Source organism: Jaculus jaculus, chromosome 14 (genome assembly GCF_020740685.1).
Source record: "Jaculus jaculus isolate mJacJac1 chromosome 14, mJacJac1.mat.Y.cur, whole genome shotgun sequence".
NCBI lineage: Eukaryota > Metazoa > Chordata > Mammalia > Rodentia > Dipodidae > Jaculus > Jaculus jaculus.
In genome coordinates, this window is record NC_059115.1 from 576,615 (window position 1) to 599,061 (window position 22,447).

General features: G+C 51.8%; 1 protein-coding gene across 2 annotated transcripts; it reads right to left on the minus strand.

The window, feature by feature from the left end:
* Positions 1-203: 203 nt before the first annotated feature.
* Positions 204-21,324, minus strand: Lrfn1 (leucine rich repeat and fibronectin type III domain containing 1). Of its 2 annotated transcripts, none has more exons than XM_045133872.1 (5): positions 21,282-21,324; positions 15,216-15,248; positions 8,812-8,866; positions 6,828-8,273; positions 204-1,110 (listed from the first exon to the last, which is right to left on the minus strand). In XM_045133872.1, the coding sequence occupies exons 4-5, from the start codon at positions 8,231-8,233 to the stop codon at positions 204-206; spliced, it is 2,313 nt and encodes a 770-aa protein (XP_044989807.1). In that variant the 5' UTR covers positions 8,234-8,273; positions 8,812-8,866; positions 15,216-15,248; positions 21,282-21,324. The 2 variants fall into 2 exon arrangements, with proteins under 2 accessions (XP_044989807.1, XP_044989808.1); XM_045133873.1 differs by lacking the exon at positions 21,282-21,324 and adding an exon at positions 17,882-17,920.
* Between the last annotated feature and the right edge of the window lie 1,123 nt (positions 21,325-22,447).

Here is a 22,447-nt window from a genome sequence, read left to right on the forward strand (position 1 = left end):
TTCCCCGCGCCGCCCGGGGCAGCCGAGGGGGTGTGGCACCGCGGCCCGCCCCCGCCCCCGCCCCCCCCGCCCGCCCCGGGGCGCGTCCCTCCCGCCCCGCCCCGCCGCGCGCGCATTCGTCCTGGTCCCGCGTCCCGGCGCCGTTGGGTCCCCGGAGCCCCCAGCCCTCCTCCAGGCGTCCCGGTGCCCGCCCCCGCCGCCGCTCACACGGTACTCTCCAGCATCCACTCGGTGCTGGTGAAAGCCAGGCGCGCCCGGGCCGCGCGCAGCCCCAGGTCTCCGTCCTCCGCCCCGGCCGCGCCCCCTCCGGCCCCGTCCAGGTGCGGCGTGGACCGGTGACGCTTTGTCCGCCGGGCGCGGCGCGGGTAACTGTGACTCTGGAACAGCGCCCCGTAGTCCCCATCGAAGGAATAGCGCTGCTGCGGCCTCGCTCGAGTCGGGACAGTCCCGGGAACCAGAGCGAGAGTCGGGGGCGCAGAAGCCGGTGGTCCCAGCGCCCCCGACCTGCTCCTCCGGGGACCCGTCGTCGCGGCCCGAGGCTCCTCCGCGCAAGTTTCCTCGGAGGGCAGCAAGCACAGCGAGGTGGCCGAGCCGCCCAGGGGGCGTCCGAGGGGCGCCTCGGGGTCTCCGCAGGCCGCCTGCGCGGACGCGGGCCTGGCCTCCGCCGCCGGGGCGCCCACCTCGCGCAGCGCCTCATAGCGGTCCGGGGCGGCGGGGGCGGCGGCCAGCTGCGCGCCTGCGCCGTTGGTCTGCGAGCACACGTGGCTGACCCTCGGCGGCGACCGGGACGACGACGTGCCCTTGACGCGGCGGTGCTCCCCGTCGCCGCCGTACACTTTGTAGCGAATCATGAGCAGGACGATGAAAACGAGGACCGAGGCGACGATGACGCCCCCGATGGCGATGATCATGGTGCCGCCCAAGAAATGGGCCCTCAGAGGGCGACAAGGCGCGGGGTCCCCGGCCGTGGTGAACTGCACGCAACCCACCACTCGAGTGGCTGGCAGAGCCGTGGCACCGTCGTCGTAAACTGCCAGTACACACAAGTCGTAGGCGCGGCCGGCCGCCAGATCGTTCACCAAGAAGGTCTGGCTGGTGGATGGGATCATCCTGCAAGGAGGGGATCGGATCAGGGCGGAGTTAGCCCCACTCTCGAACACGCCTCCTATGCTCTACGCCCCCACGGTGAGGTGCCCCACCTCCTACAAGAGCAGTCGTGGGAGCTCCTCCTCCACCACCAATACATGGGCACCCTTTCAGGATCATCGCTGCAGGCCATACCCCTCCTCTGCATGCCTCACTGGTCAGGGCCACCTGCCTAGGTATCACCTACTGAGACAATTTCTGCTCACACCTAAGTCAACTGTTGCTCAGGCTTCCTCATCAACGTAATATCTACCATTAAAGGAGCTAGACGCTGTTGGCCACTCCCCTTTATCTGCATGCCCTACCTTCCCCTCACTCAGAGGGTGGACCCAGAGGTTAACAGCTCACAAAGATGTTTGATTCCTACTGGAGCAATGTTTGGTCTTCTAGTTCCTCTTTAAAATCTCCTGGCATAGTTTCCAACCTCCTCAGTTACATATTCTCATTCATTAGGGGGCCATTGCTACTAGCCAGTCCCCTTCAAATTGCGCTGTGGCTTGTAAGCCACACCCAACTTGTGCTACCTCAGGATGGCTCCTCTACTGTGCTTAGGACTACCCATGCCCTGATCTTTGTCCAAACAGTAAAGGCAAACAACCCTTGTATGCATGCCCAGCCCCGTACCAGAAGTTCCCAAATCATGCTCCCCAAATTTCATCCACAATCCAGCAAAACATAGCCAAGCACGTGTCCTTTGTTTGCTTGCTTATAAGTCCCTCTACTCAAATGAGGGACTATGCAGGAAAGCCATCCAGATGAACACGTGGAAGGGGCAGACCAGCTGGGTCTGAATCTCTCCTCTGCACCTTGCTAACTGTATCTATAGGAAAGTTTCTTAAACGTCTGTGTGGATGGTTTCCTTTAAAGAGGATAAAAATTCCCACATATATCCTATCCGTGGTACAAGGAATAAATGAGTTTACATATCCAACGTTTGGTAATGTCCCACCCAGTGTTACCACTCTATTGCTCACTGCCTTCATCCTAAGATCTGCCCTCCAAAGGGCCACTTCTCACAGACCTCAGGCTTTTTTTGGTTTTTGTTTTTTTGGTTGGTTGGTTGGTTGGCTTTTTAAGGTAGGGTCTCACTCTAGCCCAGGAAGACCTGGAATTCACCTAATTTCAGAGTGGCCTGGAGCTCACAGTGGTCCTCCCACCTCTGCCTCCCCAGTGCTGAAATTAAAGGCGTGTGCACCAAGCCAGGCCCCTCGGGCCTCTTTTGATGAACACTTCTTTAGCATGCCTAAGCAAACCCCAGACTGCCAAGTCCACCATGACTGGCAGGCCCAACGTCCAGTTCTCCTGCAGTGGCTCCGAGACACAAACACTACAAGCCCTCTGAAAGGCCACACCCCTATTCACAGATGCTAACCTGTCAGGAGCTTCACCCCCACTCTCCAGCTGGGCCACCTTCTGGTCCTAAGGCCCCACCAAGAAGTTCTCCACCACCAGGAGGTACCCTCCACCCCCAAGACTTTTGAGTATAGACCCCAACCACTCAGAAAGACCGCCCTCCTTAATCTTCCACAGCCTGCCTTTTAGACACTGCTATGTAGCCCAAACCATCCCCATCTTTCATCTTTCTTTCTTTCTAAGATTCTTGGATTCCCTCCTTCCTTATCCCCAAATAACCAGTTGCTAGGGGCTTCCCCTTCTTCAAGGACAGACACTGGCTCCTTAAGAAAGCTTAAGCCCATGAGTCTCTCATTGGTTGCCAGACCACAGCAAGCAGCTGAGCAGGCTTCTGGTTGGATGCTTATTCAGCCCATGGCTACAGAGAGGCAGTTAACCCCTGCAGTGCCATCCTATGTACAGCCATCTGCAATGGGGGATGCAGAGCTGGAACTGTAACCCTCAAGAGAAGAGTCTTGCCCAACTGGAACAGGGGACCATCAGCACTGGCATACATGCAGGGTCTGTGGCCTTTGAACCACCACATGATGAGTCATGTGGTGGCTGTGGGTCAGAAAGGACAGAGGTAAAGAGTCATAGAAACTGAGAGTTATTTACAGAAATGCATTATCCATCTCCCTTTCACCCCTGCCTGACAAACAGTAGGTGTTCAATCAGTGCATGTTCAGCATATAAAGAACAGTTCTACTACTTTTGTGTGTGTGTGTGTGTGTGTGTGTGTGTGTGTGTGTGTGTGTTTGAGATTGGGTCTCACTCTAGCCCCAGGCTGACCTGGGACTCATTCTGTATTTCCAGGCTGGCCTCAAACTCACAGTGATCCTCCTACCTCTGTCTCCCAAGTGCTGGGATTAAAGGCAAGTGCTACCACATCTGGGTAGTTCTTTCTATATAACTATGAGCAAATGATTTCTGTCACTGAGCTTCAGTTTCTCTGATTGAAATGGGAAAAGGCTGGAGGTTTGTAGCTCAGTGGTAGAGCACTTGCCTAGAACCCACCAGTGAGGGGCTGGGCGTGTGGTTCAGCAGTAAAGCCCTTGCTTAGAATGTGTAAGGCCTTGGATCCCATACCTGGCACTGAAAAATAAATAAATATGAAATAACATGGAGAAAAAAAAACAATGATAGCTGCTGGGAAGGTAGAATACAGTCATATCCTTGTAAGAATTTTATGAAGCATTCTGTTCAGTTCGTTTGTTTGCCTACTGTTTATAAGACTGGGCCAATGTCTACTATCTGGGAAGGCCCTGGGCCCAGGATGGGATCTGGCACATGGTTGACAACTTACTCGGTACTTGATGGCTAGAATCAAAAAAAGCAACATGGGGCTGGAGAGATGGCTCAGCAGTTAAGGTGCATGCCTGTGAAACCTAAGGACCCTGGTTTGATTCTCCAAACCCCATGTAAGCCAGGTGCTACCTGTTTGCAGTGGCTAGAGGCCCTGGCATGCCCATTCTCACTCTTTCCTTCTCTCTGTCTCTAAAGAAAAAAAAAGCAGCATGTGCTGGATGGGGTGGCACAGGTCCTTCAAGTCAAGTCCTTCAAGGGAGGCCAATGCAGGAAGATTAAGAGTTCAATGCCAGCCTGGGCTACATAGTTCAAGAGTTCAAGGTAGGTCATCCTAGACAAGACTCTGCTTCAAACAAAAGAAAAACTACTGGGCATGGTGGCACACATGTTTAATCCCAGCACTCAGGAGGCAGAGGTAGGAGGATCGCCATGAGTTCGAGGCCACCCTGAGACTACCTAGTGAATTCCACATCATCAGTCTGAGCTAGAATGAGACCCTACCTCAAAAAAAAAAAAAAAAAAAAAAAAAAAAACCAAGGGATGGAGAGGCCTCTGGCATGAGGACTGCTGACAAGGATGCAGATGGAGGCCAAGAGGCAGTCAGGCTCTTTGGTGAGAAGCTGAGTATACCCAAGAGCTGTGGCTCCCACAGACGAGAAAATGGCACTGGCCCCTCTGACATCCCCACACAAGGGCGGCAGCATAGACAAGAAGATCTGTCCATTTATCAAATGCCCACCATGTACCATGCCTACTGTATACCAAGGTCTGGGGCTGAGAGACATACTGAAAAGCCACCAAGATGGAGATACCAACAGGGCACAGGCAGGAATCCACTACGGGTTCCACTGACGAATAGGTACTGGGTCTCCCAGTCTCCTTGGGTCCCCAGGTGCCCAACCTCCCAAGGGCTAAGATTTTATAGGCCTGCACCCCCATGCCTGCCTTACAGTTGTCCTTTGTATGCAGAACACACATTTAATCAACACCTACTGTTTACCAGGCAGGGATGGAAGGGAGACAGATTCCTTTCAGTAAATATCTTAATTTCTGTGACTCCAACCCTAAACCTAACCCTTTTATTTCTGTCTTTCTGACCCACAGCTACAACCCTGCTCAAGGCCTGCCACCAAGCAGAAACCAAGTGCCAAACAAGGGCAGAAGGGAGAGAAAATAGAAGACAACAGGTAGATGGAGAGGCAGAAGCAAGAAAATGATGAAGTTGGGCTGCAGAGATGGCTCAGCAGTTAAGGCGCATGCCTGCGAAGCCTAAGGACCAAGGTTCAATTCTCCAGGTCCCATGTAAGCCAGATGCACATGGTGACACATGCATCTGGAGTTCATTTGCAGTGGCTAGAGACCCTGGCATGCCCATTCTCACTCACTCAGTCTCTCTCTTCCCCTCTCTCTGTCTCAAATAAATAAATAAATCTTTTAAAAATGGAAGCCGGGTGTGGTGGTGCATGCCTTTAATCCCAGCACTCGGGAGATAGGAGATAGGAGGATTGCCATGAGTTCGAGGCCACCCTGAAACTACACAGTGAATTCCAGGTCAGCCTGAGCTAGAATGAGACCCTAACTCAAAAAAAAAAAAAATAATAGGCTGGAGAGTTGGCTTGGTGGTTAAGGTGTTTGCCTGAGAAGCCAAAGGACCTAGGTTCAATTCCCCAGGACCCATGTAAGCCAGATGGACAAGAGGCACATGCAACTGGAGTTTATTTGCAGTGGCTGGAGGCCCTGGCACACACATTCTCTCTCTGTCTCCTCTTCTCTCTCTTCTCTTCTTTCTCTCTCTCTCTCTATCTCTGCTTGCAAATAAATAAAATAAAAAGAAAATGTTGAAGTTAGGCACAGTAGCACCTGCCTTAACTCCCAGCACATGAGGCTGAGGTCGGAGGATTACTGTAAGTTCCAAGCCAGTTTGGGCTACAGAGTGAGTTTCAGGTCAGCCTGGAATACAGTGAGACTCTGAATAGGGGGGAAAAGATGATGACGATGGGAAAAAGTAACTGACACTGCTCTACACCCTACAGATTTCTAACCCAGGCAAAGTTTAGAAATAATGTATGCCTCTATTTTTTTCTTGCTTTTGTTTTCTCTTTCTATAATGTGACTAATATTTTGGAAGAGGAGTACTGGTCTATAACTTATAAATAGAAATGTAATGTAGGGCTGGAGAGATGGCTTAGTGGTTAAGGTGCTTGTCTGCAAAGCCAAGGACCCAGGTTCAACTCTCCAGGACCTACATTAGCCAGATGCACAAGGGGGTGCATGCATCTGGAGTTCATTTGCAGTGGCTGGAGGCCCCGGCGTGCCCATTCTCTCTCTCTCTTTCTCTCTCCTTGCCTATTCTCTCTCACAAATAAATAAAAATAAAATATTTTAGAAATGTAATGTAAACATACAAGTGTGTTTCACGGGCCAAAGTGTCTGATGGAATTCATGATCCATTTGGCAGTGGTGGGTATGGAACCCAGGACCTCACGCACACCTAGCAAGCACTCTGCCGCTGAGCCATGCCTCCAGTCGCTTGTTGGTGGATCCTAGACAAGCAGTCCACCACTGTGCTACATTCTTGAACATCCTTTTGCCCTTTTCCTTTGAGACCAGGTCTCTCTGAGCTGCTGAGGCTGGCCTTGAACTTGCAATTCTTCCTCAGGCCTCAGTCTCCCATGCGCTGGGATCACAGGCCTGCACCACAAGGTCTGGCTCACTGTAGTAACCACCACCCCTGATCTGGCTCATGTAAGTGTTCCACAAACATTTTCTAAATGTAAGAAAAACAGAGACAGTAAGACAGAAAGAAAGGAGAAAGGAGACCTGACTAATGAGGGCCTGTGGCAACTGCAGGGTTATCCAGACCCCAGCTGAGAAAGATTAGGCCAAGGGATTGAATTCAATAATGGGCATCTGGGGGGGGGGGCACGTGGAGACAGGATGCCAACACTGGAGAACAGGTACTGGGCCACAGCCACACCCACCTGTACACGAGAGAATCATCCACGGAGCTGTTGTACTGGACTTGGTACATGCGGATGCCAGGCACGGGCCTCTGTGCCGGCCAGCGGATGAGCACCGAGCTGGAAGTGAGCTCAGCTGCCACCAGCCTGCGCTCAGCAGTTGAGTCGTTGGCACCAGGTCTGCCAGGTGTGGCGATGTCAGATGAGCCAGGCTCCGTGAGAGGTGGTGGTGCCGCCGGTGGGGGTGCCATTAGTGGCAGAGGTACCACACATACCTCCACAGGAGCAGTGGCTTCCCCCGCAGCATTGGAGGCAATGCAAGTGAAGGTGCCACTATCCCGCAAGGTGGTGATGGTGACATCCAGTGTCCCGTCCCCACGGACCCGGGTCCGGCTGGAGTTCCCCAGCAGTCGTCCATCAGGTGCCACCCAATGCACCACGGGTTCAGGGTCACCCACGGCCCGGCAGCGCAGACTGACGGCCTGGCCCTCTACCACCAAGGCCCGGGTCCCTGCCTGCCGAGTGATCAGGGGGGGCTCACACAGAAACTCCTCCTCGGGGATGGACCAGAAGTAGCGGTCTGTGAGATGCTCTGGTGTGGCACACGTCTCCAAGTCATCCTCCCTGGTCAAGCGTCGCAGCCAGAGCAACTCGCAGTTGCAATGCAAAGGGTTGCCGCCAAAGCTGACGGTCAGTGGGGTGGGTGGTTTGGGCCCACCGCCCTGCGACCTCAGGAAGAGCCCATCGGGCGGGAGTTTATGCAGACGGTTGGAGGTCATGTCCAGGCGCACAAGTTTGTGCAGCTGCACGAACGTTCCCTCAGCGATGTGGTCGATGAGGTTGTGGTCCAGAGTGAGAGTGTTTAAGTTCACCATCTGACCCACCGCCTCCCACGGCAGCGCCTCCAGGTTGTTGTAGGACAGATCCAGGTCCTCCACAGTGGACAGGAAGGCGTCAAAGGCTGCTGACTCCACCCTCCGTATCTGGTTGTTGCCTAGGATGAGGTGGCGAAGGTTGCCCAAGCCCCGCAGCTGGTCCCCGCGCACCTCGGCCAGGCGGTTGCTGTCCAGGTGCAGTGCGCGCAGGGCGCGGAGGTCAGCGAAGGCCCCGGCCGCCACCTGGCCGATGGTGTTGCGAGAGAGGGTGAGGTGCACCAGGCTGGTCATGTTGGCAAAGTCTCGGCGACGCACCGCCGCGATGAAGTTGTCGGTGAGCCGGAGCTCCACCACGCGCCGGTCGATGGCGGGTGGCACGAAGAGCAAGCCCGTCTTGGCACACAACATGGTCAGTGTAGGCGCAACGTTCTGGCAGATACAGCGGCCTGGGCAGGGCTGGCCCCGCGATGCTCCGGCCCAGAGCAGCAACAGAAAGGGTAAAGTGGCCGGTGGCGGCGAGAGGAGCCCGGTAGAGAAGGGGCTCGGAGCCATGGTGCGGCCAGCTGGCAGGCGGAGGGAGGGGAGGGGAGACCTGCAGGGGAAGATGACAGTCACCCACCCTGGCTTCCCTGGGATGTCCTGATAAGTCAAACCTAGACCCTTCCACTCCAAATGACAGCAGCAGCTGGCTTGCATGGCTATCAACAAATTGCCCCCCAATCTAACTTGCTTGCTTGCTTTATGGGGGGGGGGCTCACAGTGGATTTACCCCAGGCTGGCCTGAAATTTGCGACATACTTCTGGGGGCTCTTGAACTCATAATTCTCCAGCCTATGCCTCTCAAGTGCTAGGATTACAGGCCTGTGCCGACACAACCAGATCAGATTACAAAATGTCCATATGGCAGGTAAATGATAACTATTCCCATCCTAATCTTCTACCCCCACTTCTGCCACTCCTTTGGAAGCTCCCAGACCTCCTGTGACCTCCCAGTTAGACTAGTGACACCTGGCCCAGCCTGCCCCTTTTCAGTACCCACCAAATATTTCATAACCCCTTTTGGCTGTACTTGAAAGTCACAGTTATCAAACCCAAGCTCTCTATGTTCAAATCCCAGCCGTGACACTTACTAGCTGTGTGACCTTGGGCAAGTGTCTGAACCTCTCTGAATCTCGGTTTCTTCATCTGTAAAATGGAGATAGAAACAGGCCTTACTTCCATGAGGATTATGTGGACTCATGAACATGGCAGAGTATGGTAAAAATCCTGGTATGCCTGGTATTGCCATGTCAAATGGGCTTGGCGCATGCTAGTAATCATTACTGGTATTGTTATTGTCATCACTAATACAGAGTACATAATATGTAGCAAGCACACAACTGTGTACTCTATTAAGAGTAAGTACTTTGGGGGCTGGAGAGATGGCTTAGCGGTTAAAGTGCTTGCCTGCAAAGCCAAAGGACCCAAGTTTGATTCCCCAGGACCCATATAAGACAGAAGCACAAAGGAGGTCCACACATCTGGAGTTCATTTGCAGCAGCTAGAGGCCCTGGCATGCCCATTCTCTCCCCCTTCTCTCAAATAAATAAATTTTTTAAGTATTTTTAAAAAAGGAGGGCTAGAATGATGGCTTAGTGGTTAAGGCACTTGCCTGAGAAGCCTAAGGACCCAGGTTCTATTCTTCAGGTCCCATAAAAGCCAGATGCACAAGGTGGCGCATGCATCTGGAATTCGTTTGCAGTGGCTAGAGTCCCTGGCATTCCCATTCTCTCTCTCTCCCTCTTTCTCTCCACCTCTCTGTCTCAAATAAATAATAAAGAAAGAAAGAAATTTTAAGAAAAAGAGTAAGTGCTTCGACAAAACCTGCACAATATTGAATGCATCAACATGCCTCCATTGATGATGGAGGAGGACCAAAAAAATGACATCAAGCCAGTCATGGTGACACACACCTTTAATCCCAGCACTCGGAAGGCAGAGATAGGAAGTGCACTGTGATTTCGAGGCCACCTGAGACTACATAGTTAATTCCAGGTCAGCCTGGGCCAAAGTGAGACCCTAACTTGAAAAACCAAAATAAATAAATAAATAAAAGAAGAGATACTAGTTGGAAAGAAAGAAGGGGCTCTGTAGACTTGAACTTACAATCCTCTTTAGGCCATATTTTTTTGACTTTGTAAGTAGATATGACAGTTATGCCATCTTCACTGAGTTTATACATGGGAAACACTGAACAAGGGCCTGGCATACTACTGTGCTCAATAAGTGTGGGCAGAGAGAGGGTGAGGGTGGGAAGGGATGAGGCTACAGCATCAGCATTTTCCAGATCAGCCTCAGGAAGTGCCTTTTTCCTGGCTCAGTTGAGTTTCCTAGCAGGGCAGCCTCTGGTACTCCTGTCAGTGGGTTACACACAAGGCCCCATACATGTCTACACACACACACACACACACACACACACACACACACACACAGTCTCTGCTCCTGGAAAAACCTTCCGGCAAGGATTCCCCCTCCAGCAGCTGCAACCCACGACATGTCAACTCCCATCACAACACAGGGCGGGGGGGGGGGTGAGGGTTGAAGAGGAGAGGATGGGAAGGGGGCGTCCTTGAAATTATTTTCACCCCTACCCGACCATGTGCTCTGGTCCATGTGGGCCCACCTCCCGGGTGGGAATCTGTGTGGGGTGGTGGCCATATGCGACACTATTTCTGCCCAAGGGAGAGGAATTGGGACCAAGAAAGCCAGAGAGGTAAAGAGAGTCAGAATGAGGCAGGGGGGGGGGGGATGAATGGGCATTTCCAAGCTCAGCCTCAGGAAGTCTAGTCTTCCTGGGCTCAGCTGAGTTGCTTAGCAGTGCTGCCACTGATACTCCTATCAATAGGTTACACACAAGAAAAGGAGACAGAGTGAACAAGAAACAGGAGAGTCAGGCGTGATGGCACACCCCTTTAATCCCAGTACTGGGGGAGTAGAGGTAGGAGGATTGCCATAAATTCAAGGCCAGCCTGAGACTACATGACTACAGAGTGAATTCCAGGTCAGTCTGGACTAGAGTCTACCTCAAGAAGCAGGGGAGGGGGGATGGAGAGATGGCTTAGTGGTTAAGGCACTTGCCTGCAAAGCCAAAAGACCCAGGTTCAATTCCCTAGGACCCACATAAGACAGATGCACAAGGTGGCACATGTATCTGGAGAACCTTTGCAGCAGTTGGAGGCCCTGGTACACTCATTTTCTGCCCCTCTTTCCCTCCCTCCCTCTCAAATAAATAAATAAAGGGAGAGAAAGAGAGGGGAAAAATGTAAGTCTCCAATAAAAGTGAAGAGAAGCTGGGCATGGTGGCGCACACCTTTAATCCCAGTACTTGGGAGGCAGAGGTAGGAGGATTGCCGTGAGTTCAAGGCCACCCTGAGACTACAAACTGAATTCCAGGTCAGCCTGAGCTACAGCGAGACCCTACCTCAAAAAAAAAAAAAAAAAAAAAAAGTGAAGTGAAGTGAAGGGCTAAGGATGTAACTAAGTTGGTAGAGTGTTTGCCTAACATGCACAAGGTTACAGATTTGATCCCCATTGCTGCATAAAACTGGGTGTGGTGGCGCACATATGCAATCCTAGGCCAGCCTGGGCTAACTAAGATCCTGCCATAAAAAAAGAAAGAAAACAAAAGAGTGTTGTAAAGGTAGCTCAATGATGAAGTGCACTTTTGCCCAAGAATGAGACACTGAGGGGTACTGAGACTGCTAGAGTTCAAATTTCCAAATACCATGTAAACAGCTGGGCATGGCCACGCATGCCTGTATCCTGTCTCGTGGAGGGAGCAGAGTCCAAAGCCATCTGAGCCCTAGCCCTGCAAGCCCTTGCTCAAAAAGACCAGAGGGAAGAGCCATCGAGAGGGATGCCCAAAGTTGCACAGCAGCCTCCCACAGTAGGCAAGTGTAAAAGGCACCACAAGGACACATACACGTGCATACATTACACACATCACATTATACACATACACACACACACACATACACATGCACAGGCATGAACGCGCACACAAGAAAATTGTTTTTTAATTAGAATGGCTGGGGAGGTGTAGCTCAGCCCTAGAACCCTTGCCTAGAATCCACCAGTGAGGGGACTGGCTTGTCTACAATCCATAGTGAGAGGCTGGGGACATGGCTCAACGGAGAGCACCTGCCCAGAATCCACAGTGAGGGGCTGGGGGCGGGGCTCAGAGGTAGAGCACTTGTCTAGAATCCACGGTGAGGGGCTGGGGGTGTGGCTCAGAGGTAGAGCACTTGTCTAGAATCCACAGTGAGGGGCTGGGGCGTGGCTCAGAGGTAGAGCACTTGTCTAGGATCCACAGTGAGGGCTGAGGGCGTGGCTCAGAGGTAGAGCACTTGTCCAGGATCCACAGTGAGGGGCTGGGGGCGTGGCTCAGAGGTAGAGCACTTGTCTAGAATCCAGAGTGAGGGCCTGGGGGGAGGGTGGTTTAGTGGTAGAGCACTTCCCTAAGTGGCTGTGGTCCTGTATCCTATCCCCAGCACTGTACAAAAAATTGGGGAGAGGAGCTGGAGAGATGGCTCAGAGGTTAAGGAGCTTGCCTGCAAAACCTAAGGACCCAAATTCAATTCTCCAATGCCCACATAGCACCATATGTACAAGGTGGTGCATATATCTGGATTTCATTTGCAGTGTTAGAGGCCTAGGTGTGCCCATTCTCTTTTTTGTTTGTTTGGTTGTTCGTTTATTTGTTTGTTTTTTATTTATTTGTTTGAGAAGGACAGACAGAGAGAGAAAGAGGCAGAGAGAGAGAATGGGCACACCAGGGTCTCCAGCCACTGTAAACAAACTCCAGACGTGTGCGACCCCTTGTGCGTCTGGCTAACGTGGGTCCTGGGGAATCAAGCCTAAAACTGGGGTCCTTAAGCTTTACAGGCAAGCACTTAAATGCTAAGCTATCTCTCCATCCCCTCATTCTCTTTCTATCTGCCTCTCTCATCCTCTTTTTCTCTGTCTCAAATAAATAAAATATTTGTTTAAGTGGGGGAGCCATAAAGAAGCATGGAACACATGGGTAATTTATAACAAGAGCTATTGCCAGGTTGAGTAAAACTAGGCTATGTAGGGCTGGAGAGATGGCTTAGCAGTTAAGCGCTTGCCTGTGAAGCCTGAGGACCCCGGTTCAAGGCTTTATTCCCCAGGACCCATGTAAGCCAGATGCACAAGGGGGTGCTCACATCTGGAGTTTGTTTGCAGTGGCTGAAGGCCCTGGCATGCCCATTCTCTCTTTCTCTATCTGCCTCTTTCTCTCTCTGTTGCTCTCAAATAAATAAAAATAAACAAAAATATATAAAAAAAAACTAGGCTATGTAACAAGATACTATCTCCAAAGAGAGAGGGAGGGAGGGAGGGAAGAAGGAAGGAAGGAAGGAAGGGGTGCTGGAGAGATGGCTCAGTGGTTAAGGTGCTTGTTCAAAAAGCCTGAGGGGCTGAGGTTCAATACACAACACCCATTCTCATTTATTCATTCTCTTTCTCTCCCCTTGCAAATAAATAAGAAAATAGTTTAAGAGACAAAAAAGGGGGGCAGGGTGGAGGGGAGGAGACAGGAATGACAGTGAAGCAGTGAAAAGCTGAGTGAAGGAGACACAGAAAAGAGACTAAGCCAGAAAGATGGAAAGAGGAAGAGAGGAGAGGCAAGCAGAGAGATTGTTAGAGAAATTTTAAAGAAAAATAGAAGAGAGATGGAGGGACAGCGGGATGGGGCTGAAGAGAGAAAATGCTGTGAGGTCAAAGCAGCCTACATCTCCGAGCACCACCCCCATTTTGTCCTCTCCCCCCGTTTTGCATGATGTTTTGGACTGATAAGGAATGGTTGTCTGCAAAGCAGGCGTACACGGCATTAGAACCTGCCTATCTGTGAGGCCTCTGCGGCCCAGAACCCCAATCTATAAAGCAAGCTTTGCCTCCCACAGCTGGAGTGGAACTTAAAGGGAAAGTGGCAACAATGAAAACAGCTAACGTTTATTGAGACAGTACAGAACCTCAGGCATAATCTGGACCTCACTGCTGGGGTTCATGGCTCAAATCCGAGCATCAGTGTACTCATCTTAAAATGGGGATCATAATGGGACCTTCCTTATAGAGCTAACGTAATATTCTGTTACATGCTTATCAGTTCCTGACAAAAGAAATGCTACCTAAGTGTTATTGTGGGTGAGGGGTTATTGGGGATTGAACCCAGGGTATCTGGGCTGGGGAGATGGCTTAGTAGTTAAAGGTTCTTGTGTGAATCTAGGGCCTCACACATAGCAGGGAAACACCTTATGGCTCAGCGACACTCCCAGTCCCTCACTAGTGGACTCTAGACAAGTACTCTACCACTGACCCACACCCAAAGTCCCTTATTGATGGATTCTGGGCAAGCACTCTATAATCACCTAGGTACATTCCCAGTCCTCCCTTCTGCCCCCCACCCTATTTTTTTCTTTGAGCTAGGGTCTCACTCCAGCCCAGGCTGACCTGGAATTCAGGGTGGCCTCAAATTCACAGCAACCCTCCTACCTCTGCCTCCAGAGTGCTGGGATTAAAGGTGTGCACCACCACACTCAGCTACCCCTTGTTAATTTTAAAAATATATATTTTTATTTATCTATTTGAGGGAAAAAGAGACAGACACACAGAGAGAGAGAGAGAGAGAGAATCGGTGTGCCAGGGCCTCCAGCCACTGCAAACAAACTCCAGACACATGTGCCACCTTGTGCATCTTCCTTACACGGGAACTGGGAAATAAAACCTGGGTCCTTAGGTTTCGCAGGCAAACGCCTTAACCATTAAACCATCTCTCCAGCCCTGTTTTCACTTTTTGAGAGAAGGTCTACTAAGATGTCCACACCAGTATTGAACTTGCCATCCTTCTGCTTCAGCCTCCCAGGTAGCTAGAATTATAGGCTTGCACCAACAGACCTGTCTCCTTGTTATTATTGATGTATTATTTTCTCTGCCTCTCCCAGTCACCACCAGGTCAGACTGCCACACTTCCATACACATGCACAAGCAAGCCCCAAAGCCACTCAACCCTCTCAGGGCAGAGGTTATTTCTTTCTTTTTTATTTCCTTTAACTTTTATTTAATTATCACTGTGTCATCCAAGCTGGCTTCAAATTCACCATCCTCCAGCCTTAGCCTTCCAAGTATGAATGACAGACCACTACATCCAACACAGGTCATTTCATGCCTTGAAAGTCGCCTGGACTCTTACTGACATGAGGGAATCCCACTTTCCCAATTGCCTTACCCATCCTGAGAGATGCCACATCTTAGCCTGAGATTCCTGGTGCCCCTCAGGGTCTCCTAGCCATCACAAGTCCTTACCCAACTATGTGCTTATGGGTGGGTCACCACTCCTTTGGTTAGGGTGGGAGTGTAGAGGCGCCTTCCTCTCTAGACTCAGTGGTACCCTTCACTGGGGGTTTACCCTAGGTAGGGGTTCAGGCCTTGGCTGGCTTATTCCACATCTCTCCCCAGCCTAAGGCTCTCCACTCACCTCTCTTCAGGGAGTCAGGGCCTGGGCCAGTACCTGCAAAGGAAAAAATAATAATAATAATAACATGCTGTTAGCACCAGATGTGGTGGCACATGCCTTTAATCCCAGTACTTGGGAGGCAGAGGTAGGAGGATTGCTGTGAGTCCAAGGCTAGCCTGGGACTACAGAGTGAGTTCCAGGTCAGTCTGGGCTAGAATGAAACTGACCTGGAAAAACCAAAAAAAAAAAAAGAAAAAAAGAAAGAAAGAAATTGCTGTTTGCATCCTCTGTCAACTTTCTGGCCACCAGTGCCTGCCTCAGTCCATCTGAGCCAAGGAAGTCTGTGGGATAATCATTCTCTCATCCCCCCTAGGCTCCACATAGTCTCAGAGGAACCTAAAAGTCATTTTTGACACCTAGAAGACCTGGCCTCAGGACTATTCCCCCACCAAAATCCAGGCATTCAGGATAGGATCCTCGGCCCCTAGCTCCTCCGCTCACTGGATCATGGAGTCTGGAATCAACTCCCTCCTTTCAGCAGCTCCAAGAATCTTAAGTTCCAAGCTCCTTTTGCTCCAGATCTGTACCAGGCACTTTCCCCTCTAAAACCCAAGTGTCCACCACTCAGCTTTAACAATCTGAGTGGTACCAGGAGCAAGGCTCTCATTCTGCCATCCCCATGAACATGGGCCAACACCTCCCAGCCCACATGGGCCCCAACGCCAGCCCAGTCTGGGTGCTCCCCTCCATTAAGGGGCACTTGGCCCAGAACATGAGAACCCATGTGTCCTGGGACCACAAGCTGGGCCCCGGCATGCCACAGGTCATACTACACTGGCTTCAATCCCACTGGGCTCAGAAGACAGAAGAGGGGCCACTCTAGTACCAGGGGCACAGGTGCTTGCACCCCGCATATACCTGATGTGTGATCATACACACTCCATCCCCAGAGACCAAGCAACAGGGAAACACGAATGAACTCCCAAAACAGATGGGCACACACCCTCGAGGTTGACACACCCGCATATGCCACCACGTGCACAACACTGGATTTCCCCTTTCACACTTACATTCAAAAATGCATAGGCACAACAGAGAAACCCATATATCCCCTAACATACAACCAGACACCTGCACCTATAACATGCATAGAGACCTTGCGAGCTCACCAACACATGGAGGCACACACACATGACAAACGCACACTTACACAAAGATGCACAGGTGCATACCGCTAGACATCCAAACACACTCATATAACTTCACATATTCCCATGATGCAAAGCTGACACACATGCATGCACTAAGTGGTGCACACCTTACACACACACATAGAACCCCAAGCATGCAGAGCCACAGGCTGAGAAACCGTGAACAAGCACACAGGCACTTTGCAGGCACTCCACGAGGTACACTCATCACAGACACACACACACACCAGTCTCAGGAGGAGAAGGCACACTTGCAAATGCACACAAAATAGTGAAGCCTGGTGACACAGTCAGCAGACGGGCCCAGATTCACACTTACTCACAGTCATGGACATCCATTCCTCTGGGCCCTGAGGCACCCCACACACACCCCACCTACTTCCAAGGCCTAAGAAATACCAACATCCCTCCCTCCCAGGACTCTTTGCATCCCCCTTCACCAAACCAGGACATAGCCAGGGCCAGGGGTCAGAGTTCAGCAGGTGGAACCTCCAAGGGTTGGGGAAAGGTTAGGAGTCCCAAAGCCTGTTCCAAGGAGATCCTCCCACCAGCAGCCCCAGAGGTCTCCCCAGCCTGGCCACCACGATACAGGCAACTCCAGCCCTATCTGCAGATGCCGGGTGGGGGAGTTAGGGTGGGGTGAGTCGGGAAGGGCCAGGTCTTCACCCCCCCCCAGTCTCCAGCCCCCACTCCCCACCCCAAGGCCCATCTGTCCATCCCTCGGCCTCTCATCCCTCCATCTGTCCACCTCCCAGCCTCCCATCCCCCCCCCCCCGTTCCCCAGCCTCCGGAGAAGAGGAAGATATGGCTGTCTCCCCCCAAGGATCACGGAGAAGCCCCCCCACACCCCTCCCCAGTTGTCATGGACCGAGGGAGCAGCCGGCTCCCCTCCCCCACACCCACACCGAGGCCTGGACCCACAAGGTACCGAGCCTCAGCCCCCACCCCAGCAGAGAACCTAACCTGTACTCACAGACACACACACACACACGCACACACTCACCCTTGGAGACATACAACCCGCACCCTCCGCACACACACAAATGGACAGTCGAGCGAACACACCCGGGCTCCAACAGACCCTCGGATGGATGGACGGACGGACATCCAACCGGGACGCAAACACCCAACGCAGCCCAGCGGCGCGCACACACTGGCCGGGGTTGGGGGTGGGGGAAGGTGGGCACCCACACCTGGGCACGCAGCCTCGGCGCACACACCTGCACACGGCCCCTCCGAGGGGCGCGCGGCGGCCCCCACCCCAGGCACGGCGCCCCGGGGCGGGCGGGTGCGCGGCCGGTCCCGGCACACGCGCACACACGCGCGCACACACCCGGTGTCCACGCCGGCGCCGGGCGCACACACACAGGGCCGCGCGGGCGCACGCCGGGCCGCCGCAGCGCCACGGACACACTCGCCCGCTCACACCCGCGCTCACACCCGCGCCTCCCCCGGGACGGCCGCGGCCGCGCTCACCCAGCCCGGGGAGGGGGGCCCGGGGCCCGGCCCCGCCGCCGCCGCCGCCGCCGCCTCGCTGCGCGCCATGGTGGGGGAGGACCGGGGAGGGGGCGCGGTGCCGCGGGGCCGCCTCCCGCCCGCCCGCGCGTCGCCGAGCTCCGCCCTCCGCGCCGCCGCAACGGGGGAGGGGGTGCCGACCCGTGGGGTGGCCGGGCGGGGCGGACACACACCCCACGCCTGCCGCCCCCCGGACGCCGCAGACCCCCTCGCCACTGCAGAACCGACCAAGGCCCGCCCCCCACCGATCCCTCCCTGGCCCCACCCCTGACACCCCCCCACACACACACACACACTGGCCTCCACCCCCAGACCCTTCCTCAGACCACACCCCAACATACTGACCTGGGGGTCCCCAGCTCTCTCCATAGACACCTCGGGTCTGTCTTACCTCTTTTGAGGACCCAGACCATGTTGAATGACAACGGTGACCTCAGACTGTGCCCCCCCACACCTTGTTAGGGACCCCAGATCATGCCTCCTCATTCCAAAAAGAGACAGCAAATCATATCCCAGCATCCAAGGAGATCCAGACCACCCACTCAGGGACGCTAAATCATACCCCATCATTTATATGCCCCCTACTCCCAGACCACACCCCAACATCCAGGGAGGACCCACTCAGACCTTATGTCAACATGTAGGACGACCTCAGAGCCTAGCTTATTACCTTGAGAGACCCTGGGGACCACATCAAGTTCCATAGCCATTCAGAGCCAAAGACTGGGTTCTGCCTATTATTGGGGATCCCCAGCCATGTCCTTCCACCCTCAAGGACTTTAAACTATCCCCCCCATAGGGATTCTAGATCATGGCTAACTTCTAGAGAACCCCAAAATGTCTCTTCTTCCCATGGGAGAGCCTTAAACTCCACCCATCTCACTCAATATACGCCAGGTCATCTTCGATGCCCTTGAAGACCTTAGATCTTTCACTCCAACACATTCAGGGCACCTCTTGGTTTCCAGAACCCACCACTTGCCCTACATTCTTTGCCAATCCCCTGCAGTCCTGCTGCCTTAAGCAAGCACCCTGCAGAACCTCCCCCTCACTATGACTCCCACAGAGTCCACCCTGCCTTACACCTTGTTTGGATGCTTCTGTCCAATTCCCACCACACAGCTGACCTCCCAGCTCCACCCTCAGACCTTGCTACATCTCTTTCTGAGATGCTCAGAGGACCCCTAAACCCAGCAAGTCCTGCCCTCAAATCCTCTTATTGTAGTCCCCCAGATCCCTGAACTCGCCAACATTTCCCAACAGAGTTCCCCCTTTATGGAATTAACACCCAAACCCAGTCTATAAATCATTCCTGGCACCTGGATACCCCAGAACCGAATCTTTCTTCCTTCCCCCCTCCCTCTCTCTCTCTCCACATCATCTCTTTGATGAACTTTGACCCAACTCAAAACCAAGAGGTATTCCAGGGAATGTTCACATCATCCCTAATCTCCAGGCTCTACCTGTCCCATTTCCCACCAGACACCATCCCACCCTATTTCCTAGCCAGAGCACGGGGACCAGACAGGGTTGAGAGGGCAGAAGTAAGAGAAGGAATAACAAAAGTGAGCATAGCTGGGTGTGGTGGTGAACCCCTTTGATCACAGCACTCAGGATGCAGAAGTAGGAGGGTCACTGTGAGTTTGGGGCCAGCCTGAGACTGCATAGTGAATTCCAGGTCAGCTTGGGCTACAGTGAGACCCTACCTCAAAAAAAAAAAAAAAAAAAATGCGAGCCGGATGTGATGGTGCATGCCTTTAATCCCAGCATTTGGGAGGCAGAGGTAGGAGGATCGCCATGAGTTCAAGGCCACCCTGAGACTACAGAGTGAATTCCAGGTCAGCCTGAGCTAGAGTGAGACCCTACCTCGAAAAAACAAAAAATTAAAAAAAGAATATAGATGTAGCAATACTATATAGCAATGGCCCTATGGGGCTTCACATATATATACTGACTACTTCACCTGACTTTAAAACAGCCAGACAAGGAGCTCATATTTTACAGGTGAGGAAAATTGAGGCACAGATAGCTTTAGTCACTTACCCAAGGTCACACAGGTAGTATGAAATGTCAGAACACAATGAAAGTGAAAGGAAGCCAGGTATGATGACACATGCTTTTAATCCCAGAGGTAGGAGAATCACTGTAAATTCGAGGTCAGCCTGAAACTAAATAGTGAATGCCAGGTCAACTTGGGCTAGAGCAAGACCCTACCTCAAAAAAAAAAAAAAAAAAAAAAAAAAAGAATAAAAGAAAAAAGAGAGAGAGAGAGTAATACTGAACTTAAGGGTTTAGATGTGGATTTATCCAGGTGAATAAAGTCCACAAGATGTGCCACCATACTTACGGAGCTCATGGTCGGATTGACCCCTACATGAGCTCTCCCTGCCACATTGAGGTGATCCTCACTGAAAAGGAACAGATTGCTCCTAAACCAGAAGAGGAGGGTGCACAGAAGGAAAAGATATCTAAAAAAAATAAAATAAATGGAAATAGCCGGGTGTGGTAGTGAACGCCTTTAGTCCCAGCACTGGGGAGGCAGAGATAGGAGGATTGTCATGAGTTCGAGGCTACCCTGAAACTACAGAGTGAATTCCAGGTCAGCCTGGGCTAGAGCAAGACTCTACCTCAAAAAAAAAAAAAAAAAAAAAAACTAAATAAATATAAGAGCTAAAGGAAGGGTTGGACTCCTTACAACATGCTCCTCCAGACACAAAATGGCCTGGACATAAATGACCTCACAATGCCTGACACTACCTACACAAGACCATCATAAGAGGAGGAAAAGATCATGACATCAAAATAAAAGAGAAACAGATGGGGAGCGGATATGATGGAGAATGGAATTTCAAAGGGAAAAGGGGGGGGAGGGCATTACCATGGGATATTTTTTATAATCATGGAAAATGTTACTAAAAATTGAGAAAAAAAAAACCTAAATAAATAAATGGGAACAAAAGTTAAAAAAAAAAAAAAAAGGAAAGGGGTGAAAACAGGCCTGGGCTAGACTGCAGTAGAAGCAAGCAGGATAAGGAAAAAAATAAGAGACATAGAGATACACAATGATGGAGAACCAAGGAGCCTTCGAGCCAGGCAGAAGGAGCCTCAGTCACAGTCTATCCAGTCCCTGCCCACCTCTTGACCTCATTTCTGGCCCCTCTTGTTTTCCCGTTTCAGTGGATGAATATTCATCCAGCAGGTGCCTCAAAGCAGGCCCTGGGCCCTTGCTGTCTTCCTTTACATGTTTGGTTCCTTCTTTTCATGAAGGTTTTGGTTTGTCTTTGTTTCTTGGTGTGTGTGTGCATGCATGCATACCAGGTTCTCTTACCATTGCAAATGAAATTTTTGCATCCAACTTTACCTGGGTGGTTGGAGAACTGAACTCCAGTCCAACAAGCTTTCATAAGCAAGCATCTTTAGCTGTGCTGAACCATGTCTCCAGATCCTTTGTGATTTAAAAAAAAAAAAAATTATTTGCATGTGGGAGTGTGTGTGTGAGAGAGAGAGAGAGAGAGAGACAGTGTGTGTGTTTCAAGGCCTGTTGCCACTGCAAACAAACACCTGGCATTTGCACCACTTTTTGCTTCTGGCTTACATGAGTAGCTTGGAAATTGAACCCAGGCTGGCAGGCTTTGCAAGCAAGCAACCACCTTCAACCACTGAGCCATCTTCCCAGCCCCTGTTTTTGCTTTTGAGACAGGGTCTCATGTAGACTAGGTTGGCTTGCACTCTGTGCGTAGCCATGGATGACTTTGAACTTCTGATGCTTCCACTCTCCTCTACCCCAGCAAGTAGTGGGATTACAGGCAAACCCCACCAGGCCTGGTTTATGCGCCTCCTGCATGCTAGGCAAGCATTCTACCAACTGAGTACATCCCCAGCCCTGCATTGTTGTTTTTGGTTTTTTGTTTTGTTTTGTTTTAACTTTCAAGGTAGGGTATCACTCTCGCTCATGAACTCACTCTGTCATGCCAGGCTGGCTTTGAACTCATGGTGATTCTTCTACCTCTGCCTCCTGAGTGCTAGGATTAAAGGAGTGTGCCACCACCAAGCCTGGCATTTTTTTTTGGGGGGGGGGACAGAATTTCACTATGTAGCTCAGACTGGTCTGAAACTTACAATTGTCCTGCCTCTCCCTCCAGAGCACTGGAGTCACAGGTGTCACCACCATGCCCAGCTCCTGAATTCCTCGTGGGAGAGGGCTGGGAGTCCATGTCAAAGACAGATTCTCTCTGGGCACACAGTAAGGAATGTAGACAGTCTCCCAATGTGAGTCTCCGAAGGTAGGCAAGGGGAACACGTGAGTGGCTTCAAAATGTCCACCAAGGTCAGGAAGTGTTAATGAACTTCAGGAAGTAGAGGAGCAAGAGGGAGTAGACAGACTCACAGTCCTATTCTTGGACAATTTAGGACCCATTTCCAATTCCAGGCCTCACCCACTGTCTCTTAGGCTCTGCTTTAAAGCAAAAACTCCAGCTCCAAGTATTACCTAACTATATTTCAGTTTAAAACATGTTTTTAATTTTT